The sequence below is a fragment of the Tenebrio molitor genome, chromosome 6, assembly GCF_963966145.1.
Source record: "Tenebrio molitor chromosome 6, icTenMoli1.1, whole genome shotgun sequence".
Classification (NCBI taxonomy): Eukaryota; Metazoa; Arthropoda; class Insecta; order Coleoptera; family Tenebrionidae; genus Tenebrio; species Tenebrio molitor.
In genome coordinates, this window is record NC_091051.1 from 5,370,229 (window position 1) to 5,381,882 (window position 11,654).

Here is an 11,654-nt window from a genome sequence, read left to right on the forward strand (position 1 = left end):
TTTTTCGTTTAATTGTGCGCGGCCAAATGGAGTTGTCGCGATCATTAAATTTCCTTCGAGTTGAACATCTCGGAATCGAAAAATGAAATTTCAAATTTTTCAATCTCGGGAAATGAATGCTAAATCGCAGAATATCGCACGAAGTGGAATTCGAGTTGCAAATTTTCGGTTTAAAACGTTGGAATGAATTAACAAAAATATAACGAATTTAGAAATGCAGAAATTTAATTTGTAATTTTACTCGCTTTTAAAAGCCCGAGATAATGTCATTTTAAATATGAATGTTTCGGACATTAAAGTTTGCGTCGTTTGTGTAATTTGTGGTTAGCTCTGAATAATTGATAGATTGTTTTATATTTAGACAGACATGAATAATTTTGACGAGTAGTTAAATCTAAATTATCTAGTACTGATCTATACAAGTTTAAAGATTAATATTTACTTTTATCAATTATAAATGAATTTAAGAAATATCCTGCATGTAATATATCTTTATATGTACAAAGACATGTTACTTTACTGCGCAATGTCCCTTGTTGTGTCAAACAGTTTGAGTTTGTCGGTGTGTTTACAAGAAGTGAACAAAATCTGACACCGCCTCCCCGTCAAATACCTTGTTAAGGAGGGCTTAGCAAAAAGGAATAAAATGCTGACGATACTTTAAAGGAGGATGCATTTTTCCATTCTGCAATAAAGGAGGCGTCTTTGATAAAATTACAACATAGAATGCACGGAAAATGCAGTTCAGTGTCCAAGTTTCGATTTTCAAAAAAATCAAAAAGTCTTTAGTTTATTCGTGATTACTAGCAGGAAGGAATTTGCTTTACCGAAGAAATGTATTACACTTGTTACTGCAGTTTTCACGGTTTATCATTTTTCAAAGTGTTCTGAGTTAGTTACGCCAGGAAAAGAGATTTTTGCAGACACTGCTGCGCGCAGGACATTAGTTACGGTAGTGAGAAATAAACATTTTGTTTACACCGAAATACACTTTGTTAGTTTGGCAACAATGAAACTGCTTGATGCCCTAAAACTGAGTATATTTTTGGTCATGTCTTATTTTCCCAATAAAACATTCAACACTAATGGGTGGAGTTACTCGGTGTCGCCTTGCAAGAATTAATTCCTTATGAAATATCCCCTGCTCAAATCTGGGAAACGTCTTTGGTGACCCATATTAGACTTGTAATTAATCGATTTGTCCAAACTGGACGTGTAAATAAAGAAATATCAACTGAAAGACGTTCAGAATTTGTTGACGATATAAGGCAATGACTGGAGCACAAGCCACAAACGTCAGTAACAAGATTGTCTTTGAGAACGCTGCGTACGTTTGTTTTGTACCATTTGTAACCGTTTGTCATTTTTAATAGAATGTTAATCGATTGGACAAATAAAACTTGTTGCATCTTTATTACTTTAATTTAAATTATGTATAAACCCCTTGTTTTTAGGCAACCAAATAATCACATTAATAGCAGCACACCACCACGTGATAAACATTTGTAATAATCCTGCAGTGGTATAACAGAATAAATATTTCGTCGATAAAATTTAAATAAAGCCGTTTCAGTATCAATTAACCGATAAGAGAGAGGAGAAACGAAAATGTTACTCAATTCCAAAAAAGTCAGTAAAAATGTCATTGGTGTTGCCAACGGTGCAAAAAATATGGCGTTAACCTCGCACAACTTCCATATTGAGTCAAATTCCCGAAAAATTCTTTCAATGTTCTCTTAAAAAATTCAAAATTTAGCAGACTTGACCTGACCTGGCCCGTGATCATTTCATGTTTTATGCAAAAATGAAAGTGAGAAACCACCAGCAGAGGCGGCCTAGAAATTTGCTTGTTTTGATCCAGTTGGCAACTTTGTTAAAATTGTGAAATTTTAGTTGACATTTAAATTGTTTTTAAAAAGTTAAAACTGTGTCTGTAATATTATCTGTTGAATCTAGATTATTAATGAATTGCGTGTTTAAGTGAAACATTTAAAAATTCGTGTTTCGTTCCAAGATGGAAATGCTCCGTTATTACGTAAGGTTATATTCACATTTGAGGTTATGTTTTTATGACTGATTGTTTTCCTATGATAAAACGCATTCTTCCTGCAGTTTTTCTTGCAGATTAGTGTAAATCAGATAAAATAACGTGTTTTTTAATAATATAAGCCAGTTGCTCGAGTCTAAATCTTTCACAAAGAGATTTTTTGTGACCACTAATTTCTTTCTTACTTTCATCACCCACTAATTGATATTAACAGAGTTGAATTATCTTCGAGAGCTGGAATAACCGTCTAAAGGCCAAGGTCTCAGACATACAGAAATTGTAAGGAGCATTCGTAAGTCTAAGATTAAAAGTTAATTAAAATGGTACAGTTTTTGCCCAACTAAACTTGCTTGATTGCGAGATAGAGTTTGAAACTTTAACTGTTGAATTTTAGATTTAGAATTATCGATTGAAGTTTGAATTAGTACTTAGAATCCCACGAAGGAAATAAAAGTTTCTAGATAAGAAAATTAGAGATGCAAAGAAAGCATTTTGAAGCTGACTTAAGAATTTACGAATTTTTTATTTGTATTGTTTTATGTGGGGCTGTTTTACGTCGAATCACTTTATGTAGCTTTTCTGGACGGAACAGTTCAGAAACGTGATCTTGAATTGTGCATTTGTCGGTGATTCCACCTCGTCCATCCCGTGCAGTAATACACAAAGTCCATAATTAACGGGGAAAATAAAATTTCCACGGGGATCCGCTTATTACTTTTGAACACAACGGTACAAATATGACCCCGGCGCTAACGAATTTTGTTGTTAAATCAACAGAAATATTTTCAACGGCCAATTGCTCTGCAGTTGATGATGATATATTATCTTCCGCACGAAATGAAAATTTCATAATTACTGCACCGTTAAACAAAACGCATTGATCGCCGGACTCGACGTAATATTTTTCCATTTGGAGCAGTAAAACGACTGGCCCAAAAAAATCTGTTATTTTCGACTGGTTTCATTCGTGTTTCATCACCGGACAAAAACAGCTCGCGTTTAAGAAAATACCTCGTCTGACCACGATTTCCGTGCGTACCTGAATAAAACATCAAAAAATCGTCGGATATGGTCTGAAATATTTACGATCCTTGCGCCGGGTTCCCGTTTTGTCCTTAATTTCGACGTTCCTCTAATAACGGTGAAATATTCAGACGGTCCCGACGTCTAATTTGTTGCATACTCGAAATCAGATAATTTTTCCGCGTCGTGCTCCGGAACCAGCTTAATTTTCTTTTAATGTAGTCGAAGTTTTTATTCCGGCAAAAAGCACCATTTAAAAGGCATTACCAATATGAGCGGCCGCACTCGCACACACACACGCGCGCGTCTGGCTTGTAAATATTTGTGTTGTCGTGGAATTAATGTACAAATGTAATTTATTCATGGACAGCGTCGGCGGGAAAATTTGTTTATGCCGGCCGGATCTCGAAAATCGAAATTTCAACCGAGAACTCGAGATAAAAATTAATTTTTGAACAGTCGCGAAAAACAACCCCCCGGACTATCTTCCGTATTCTTCGATCTAGGAAGCGCTTTCGAAAATTGCTTTGTCGAAAAATTTTGCGTCGTCGTTTCGCATTTTCATTGTCTCCGAATTTCGGATCGCGATCCACTAATTCGACACGTCGCAAAGCCCGATTGCCCCCTTATCTGAATTCCCCCAATTGTTCGTCTCTGACCTCACCCCATCCGCTCGTCGTGGAACATCTGCGACATTATTGTGGTGTATAAACGCAAATATAAAATCTCGCCAGCCGAACAAATCAGACGCGGAACACCAATAGAAAGTATAAGATTACCAGAAATATCACCACCTGAGCCGCTGGTGCGCAATTACGAACCGGAAACCGGAATTTTTCTCCGCCAAGAGGGGGAGCGGAGGGGCGCGCGCCGCCCCTGTCATAAAGAAATATTAGATTTTAACGCGTAAAGAAGCAAACCTGGCTCGGGAAACGCAACAACCCGTTTTATTAATCCGGCGTTCGTGTATACATAATAAAAATGGCAATAAACGAAAAGAACATTACGTTGTTGCGTAACTACCTGAATAAATGTCCCGGCAATCTGGAGGAGGACGGAGGCAACGTTTTATGGCGGCGCACCCCGAAGAAAACAAATTAGCCGTGGAATTCTTTTTTCATTAGGTCGAGACGAGAGATGGCGCCAGGGTTCGTCGCTCGCGCACGGTGAATCGTCACGGAGGCGAATATTTATCAGCGCCAGGAATTGGATCGTTCGGTGGTGCGAAGTATCGGACCTGGTTGGACGTGGACATTGTCGACGTTTCTCAAATTGAGGTCCGACCTCGACCATTGATTAGTTTAATTATGAGAATGCAACAGATCACTTGATTATTTCCGGGACGTGGGGTCAAACCGCACTTAAGTAGTTATATAGTGCTGGTTCTGGCTCACTCAAAAATCGCGTTTTAGACTCATGTGTTTTGCGTGACCTTCAACTGTATCAGTCATGTCGCGATCAAAACGCTAGTTTTAATTTGCGTTTGTAGTTTAGTCAAAACATAGTTTTTGATTCAGAGTAAATTATCTGATCATTACATATTTTGCGTGACATATATTTTTCCAAACAGGTGTTGTGTGTATGTGTTCATGTACATAACATTGAGGTAGGTAATGGAGTTTCATATCTCTGTGCGTGCATTGCATTTTATAGTAAGTAAATCATAAAAAATATTTTCAATCTAATTGTTGAATTCTAATAAAAGATAAAAAATTTGCATTGTTTGTGACTTGGAAATGTGTTTTGTTTGAGGGTAGGGTATTGCGTAAGAAATAGTGGGCGTTATTTTGTTAACAAGGAGGGGATATGGAGTATTAATTAAGGAAGATTTATCGTTTGATATCAGTTTAATATCAACAGTAAGAATATTTTGCTAAAGACTTTTAATATGAGTTCATTTTTGCAAAGTGTTAATGAAGCAACTTTTTTCGTGCCGTTTGTAAAATCAAGCCAGCTGGAAGTTAATAAAAAATTTCAAGTTAATCGGTTTAGTAAAGAGGATTCACAGTTTGGTAAACAAGTTGTGGTTGATTGTGGGGATTTTAAAACATCCTTACCCCAGCGTTTTACATCGCAATTCACTGAAGAGGCCATTACAACTCTCAACCAGGAGTTAAGAGACGGAAAAACAATTTTTATGATTAGTCGGGGGAACGTTGGCAAAACAACAAATATATCTTTCATTGAAGAATAAAGGTGACAACAATGAAAAATCAGAAGAAATTTGTTCAAGATCTGAAAGTAGTGAATAAGAAGAAAAATTTGTTATTATTGTCACATATACAGTCAATAAAAAACTTAAAACATTTAATTGCAATGTATGAAATTAATAAAAAAATTCAAAGTGTTAAAATATAAATAAACTTTTATAAAAGTGAATATGTGGTGTTTTGTTTGTTTATGAGTGGGGAATAAAATATTAATTAGATACGTAAAATTTGATTATTTTATCTTAATTAAATGACAAGAGCTATAATCACAATAGAAAAAACAATCAATAATGAAGAAAGTTAAATTTAGTGATAAAGTTATTATTCATAATTTAGATGACACTGATGACTTTCGAAAATCAGCCTGGGAAATGTATGCTAGAGATAGATTAAGGTTTCAAAAACGAATTAGTGAATTAAGGAAAATTATCGATCCTGTGTTAAATAATCTATTAATGAAACAAAAAATAAAGAAAGATGTCAACAAAACACTGTGTTAAATAAGAGCTACAGCATCCGGCTGTATTGGGTGAAATAAAAAGCGATGACAACAAAACATCACATGAAATAGGAGACACATTATCCGGTTCTGTTGTTTGATTTTTTTTATATTTTAATAATAATTTTTAATTGAAAATTCTCTGTACTTTAGGTTACAAACAATGTAAAATAAAACAAATTTATTTTTTAAGTATATTTTTTATTTATACATAAAACTATACACTAAAACACATTTTATCTACTATTTTTTCTAATTTTTCTAATTCTACTAAATTTTGTTTTTTTTTCCTAACTAATTGTTGCTTTACCACTAAATATTTATTAATTTTTTGAATTTTTATGTCAATTTTTTTATTAATTTTTATAATATCCTGGTACATATGCTTAACTTTAGTTTCAAATTCTTGTTGAATTTGATCAACTGAAGATTTTTCATCCTCCATATAAAATGAGGAAGTCGAGGAACATGGAGACGCCTCTGGAGGTGTTGTAATTGTTTTACCCTTGCCCTTGCCCTTGCCTTTACCCCTAGTTGGCGGCTGGGTGGTAAAGGCCTCCGCTTCCTCATTGTCGTCCACGTGTTCCATAAATCCAATCTGAAAATAATTAAGTTTCTATTATTAATAAAAATTACAATTTTAATAAATATAAACTTATCAATAATCGGAAAAATTTGAATAAAAAAATTACCTCTTGCAACAATGATTCGGAATCAATCAATGAAGGTAGACTAAAGTTAGTTTCCTCATCCTCCATAGGCTGTTGATAAATTTTATTATTAGTTATTAATTTAATAATAATTAAAAAATACATACCTTAATAACTTTATTTTGAAGGATGTTCACTTTTTGAGTAGACATTTTTTTTTTTCGTGAAATTACCAACAATTGAACAAATGAAAACTAGTAATTGAAATAAACAAGAATCATGATTTATATAATAAAAAAATGCAAAGTTTACAAAAAACCCCCACAATTTTTCTGCATGTGCCTTGGTCGTTTAAGTCTACCTCTAAATGGGTGGGGGCTAAGAGTGAACGAATGAAACGTCTTATGTGATAACGCCTAGATGAACAGTGGGAGAGAACGTTAATTACTCATTTGTAGCATAATTTTTTATGTTACCGCCCACAGACGTACAGAGCCATTACAGAATGATTTCTTTTGTATTTATTTTGAATGTGACCAACCCCCAATAAAAGTTGCACCAAAGAAGATGAATGCACCCTTAAATGAAGAGATTGAAGGAAAGAAAAATGTGCCAATTAACACAGGACAACATAAAATGTTTACAATTGAAAATGAATTAAATGCCGATATTGGCAAAAGTTTATTAGGAAATAATTTTGATTTTTATTTTGCTTTTATGGCTGTGTACATTTTCAATTGGATTGGATATTTATTGGTGATAACATTTTGGCACAAACTTGCAGCAAAATTTGGTGCTCTATCAGGATTTGGATTATCAATATCAAAGTGGACGTTTTTGATTCAATATTCAACAGACTGGATATTAAAAGACTACAGCTGGTTTTGTTGGCTTTTAATAATTTTAGGATTAATCGTCTGCATATTTTCATGTAAACGATATTTAAAAATAGTAAGGAACTGGGACATGCTGTCTGTTAATCAACAAATAACTTTAATTTTTAATTAAGTTTCAACCAATGTAATATTTATAAATGTCATGAATAAAATATTAAAAACAAACAATCCTTTAATTTTTTCTTGATTTTTATTCGTAATATGTATTTGTAATTTTTCACTATACAAAATTACATTTACAATATAAATTCAAACAGCAAATATATTTGAAAGGGTGGTTTAAGATCAAAAATAATAAAGGAAAAAAAGCTGCATATAGACGATTGAAATTAAATGAAACAAAATTGAAGTTAATAGAATCATAAAAATAACCTCAAATTATATTTTAAAGAAAATTTTTTGAAACTTTATTTCGTAAACGGTACGTTGGAGCCCAAAATAATAGAGGAAAAAAAGTTGCAAAAAGTTGTTATAAATCGAATGGTAAAAACTAAAAGTTGATTGATTCACGTGCATAAGCTCAAATTACAATTAAAGAGTAAAATTGTAAAAGTTTAATAGCGTTTATCTCAAAAACTATTCGTTTTATTGAAAAATGATCTATGTAAAAAAACATGCGCAAAGAAATGGAAAATCGATTTATTTAAATCAAAATTTTTTTAGGGTTGATCATTTTGTATTTTCTACACCGTTCAATATTTTTTGAATTTGAGTTTTTATTTAAATTTGTGAGTTTAAGCGATGAAGTTTGATATGCAACTCGATATGGTTCTGACAACATTTAAAAAAACTACCCTTAGCTTAAATTAATTTAATTTTGAGATAAAAATTTGAAATTAAAACCACAAGTAGCATTTTTTATGGAGAATTCAAGGATTTAATTTTAAAAATTTTAAAATGTTTTTAAGTGCCTTTTTTTGGTAAAAAAACATCACTTTTTAAAGAAAAAAAATTCAAAAAGTAACAATTTAAAAACATGAATTTTTCTAAATCCAACCATCATAAACATTTTAAAAAATAAAAATGTTTTAAGTGCCAAAAAGTATAAAATTAAAGTCATTTCCGCCCGACCAAAAACGGGGGTTAAACTTTGTTACTGATGTAGGTTCTCTTAAGATATGTCTCATAGCTGGATTGAAAAGTCAGGACTCTTTTTTTTTTTTTTTTTTTTTTTTAAATAGGGGTGTTATATGGTTATTTAATAATAATAACAAAGATAAAAGTATAAACATTTATTTATTTATTCTCAAATACATTATTTTCATCGCAATCATCCCAATTTTCATCATCGGGAGTGTAATTTACTTGAGGGATGACAATTTTTGGTCTCTTCTTCATTTCTTCCCATAATCTTTGCCGTTCCGCAGCACCCTCTTTCCACTTGCGGTCCATGTCTTTCATGTACTCCTCACGATGAGCCTTGTACATGTGGATCGACAAACGATGCTCCAAGCATTTATGGAAGGGGTTGTAGGGACATTGAACAATTCCTTTAAAATAATAAATATATGAAATACAGTTTTATATTAAAAAAAAAAACTTACCATTTTGATTATTGTAACTATCAAAATTTTGGAAATTCATGGTTGTAGTACTCGCAAGTTGACAATTATCAAAGTGTATAAAACTAAGCCAATTACTGCTATATTTATTTCAATGTCCCCACTCTTGTTACATCCCTCTTTTTGTCTCCCACCAACTTTTAAAGAAAGAAACATTTTGCTTATCTTCGGCAAAATATATCCCAATTTATTTTTACTTTAGGTAATTAACATGTTATCACCATTATTTTATTCTTTTTATTTCACTATAAATAAGAATCTTTTTTTGAATATTGACATTGTTTGTGCAGCTTCTTTATTAAACTTCAATGGAAACCGTCACACGTTTATGTAAAAGAGTCTTAAAAGTGGTACGTGAATATTTCTCAAAATTAAAAACTATAGATGAGTTAAATAAATTTCAAATTCATATAAATAATACAATCAAAATTGTTAATAAAGCAATAAAAAACAAATTGCATAAAAATAATGTTTTAGAGTCACTTCATTCTTTAGAATCTAGTTTATCATATTTAAAATATTATCGTTTAAAATTAAAAAAACTTAAACAAAATTTAATTTTGAAAACGGGAGGAAAACTTTCAACTAATTTAAATCGAAATTGCTCTAATGTAAAATGGGAAAATATTGAATCAGCTTTTAATGGAAGAATTCGTACTGGTTTTATATCAACATTAAATATAAAAGACCCTTTAATTTTTTTCAATAAAGCTTTTAAGTGTTTTTCAATTAAAATTAAAAAAATCTTAAAGGAGTCTATGATAAAAGTGAATGTTATTTTCTCCGCTTATTTCATAAAACCTCAAACTGGTGAAATTGACATAAAAAGCTTTTGCACAAAAAATGTTCCAATTGACACTTCAACTAATTTAAAACGGTGGTACAAAGAAAACGTTACCGATAAATTAATGAATGAATTAGAAGAGTTTGCAGAAAAGGATTCTGGATGGGCTCTTCATGAAGTTATAGGGCTTAAAGTAAATATTAACAGGTATGATCCATTAAAGATAGGTTTTTCAACGTTTGTAACTGTACCAAATTTTATTAAAAAAAAACATGCAGTAATTAATGTTGAAAATGATGATAATTTTTGTTTTTTATGGTCAGTTGTATCTGCTTTGTATCCTGCAAAGAAAAACGCTAATAGAATTTCTTCTTATCCACATTTTAAAGATGTGTTAAAATATCAAAATATCCAGTTTCCAATTACAATTAAAGATGTTAGAAAGTTTGAAAAACATAACAATCTTGCCATTAACTTATATTATTTTGAGCGTTCAAAAATTTTGCCTTGTTCTTTAAGTTCACAAACACATAAAGCTGATATTAAAGTTATCAATTTATTAATGTTGCCAATTAATACTAAACCAAATTTGTCTTTTGCTTCTAAAAAGTCCTTACTTTATCACTTTGTGTGGATTAAAAATTTATCTCGTTTGTTATCTAAACAATTATCAAATCATAATAATAAATGTTTTGTTTGTGAGAGATGTTTAAATTCTTTTACCACTGACAATCTACTCCAAAATCATTTGCGTTATTGCCTAAAGTCAAATCAATGTTGTGTCAAATTACCTGATGAAACAAAGAAATTTTTGCAGTTTGAAAATCATTCTTATAAAGAAAAAGTTCCCTTTGTTATATACGCAGATTTAGAAAGTATTTTAGAAAAGGCATCAGACAATAATTACTCTACCAAATCTAATTCTAAAATATATCAAAATCATGTTGCATTTAGTGTAGCCTATTATCTAAAATGCTCTTATAACGATTCATTCTCTAAATTTAATATTTATCGTGGTAAAGATTGCATTCAGTGGTTTGTTAAAGAGTTGGAAGAAATTTCACAGTTTTGTGATGAACAGCTTAAAATAATTTTACCAATGACAACAATAACAACAACAACAACAACAACAACAACAAATGACAATTGTCACATCTGCAAACAAACATTTCAACCAAACCAAATGAAAGTACGAGATCATAATCATCAAACAGGAGAATTTCGTGGTTTAGCGCATCAAGCTTGTAACTTAAATTATAAAGATGCTCATTACATTCCTGTTGTTTTTCACAACTTGAGTGGATATGATGCTCATTTTATAATTAAAGAACTATCAACACAGTTTCAAGGAACAATCAAATTGCTACCTATAAATAAAGAAAAATACATTTCTTTTACTAAATATGTTGCAGGCACAAATGTATCTTTACGATTTGTTGATTCTTTTCGTTTTATGTCTCAAGCTCTAGGAAAACTTTCATCAAATTTACAAAACGAACAAAAATCTATAACAAAATTATTTTGTAATACCGAAGAAGAATTCTTGTTATTAACAAAAAAAGGTATATTTCCTTATGATTACATTGATTCATTTGAACGTTTAGAGGAAACCGTTTTACCTTGTAAAGAAGCATTTTACAGTGAACTTACTGAGGAACCTATTAGTGACAGCGACTATTATCATGCTAAAAAAGTTTGGGACTGCTTTCATATTAAAACAATAGGAGAGTATGCTGATTTGTATTTAAAGACTGATGTTCTTTTACTTGCAGATGTTTTTGAAGCTTTTCGTGATACATGCAAAAAAACATATGATTTAGATCCTTTACATTACTTTACTACTCCCGGACTTACATTTGATGCTATGCTCAAAACCACAAATATAACATTAGAACGTTTGATGGATATTGATCAAATATTATTTATAGAAAAAGGAATAAGAGGTGGTGTATCACAGTGTTCAAATAGATATGCAACAGCAAA

At 31.5% G+C, this 11,654-nt stretch overlaps 1 protein-coding gene and 1 long non-coding RNA gene across 8 annotated transcripts in view; one reads left to right on the forward strand and one right to left on the reverse strand.

Annotated features, from left to right (window-relative positions):
* Scgdelta (sarcoglycan delta) overlaps positions 1–11,654 on the forward strand; it is a 178,227-nt gene that overhangs the window by 74,775 nt on the left and 91,798 nt on the right. The window contains exon 1 of one of the 5 annotated variants that reach the window (XM_069049982.1): positions 1,951–2,035. The exons of the other annotated variants lie outside the window; for them this stretch is intronic. Within the exon in view, the coding sequence (XP_068906083.1) occupies positions 2,015–2,035 (21 nt within the window). The 5' untranslated portion in view covers positions 1,951–2,014. Of the gene's footprint in view, positions 1–1,950; positions 2,036–11,654 lie in introns of those variants that run through there. 5 annotated transcript variants of the gene reach the window in all.
* LOC138132529 (uncharacterized) lies at positions 5,925–11,642 on the reverse strand. Of its 3 annotated transcripts, XR_011160096.1 has the most exons (4): positions 8,870–11,642; positions 6,597–8,815; positions 6,472–6,540; positions 5,926–6,377 (listed from the first exon to the last, which is right to left on the reverse strand). It is a non-coding gene; the product is annotated as an uncharacterized lncRNA (long non-coding RNA). The 3 variants fall into 3 exon arrangements; XR_011160095.1 differs by having other exon boundaries at positions 5,925–6,540; positions 8,870–11,641; XR_011160094.1 differs by having other exon boundaries at positions 6,472–8,815; positions 8,870–11,641.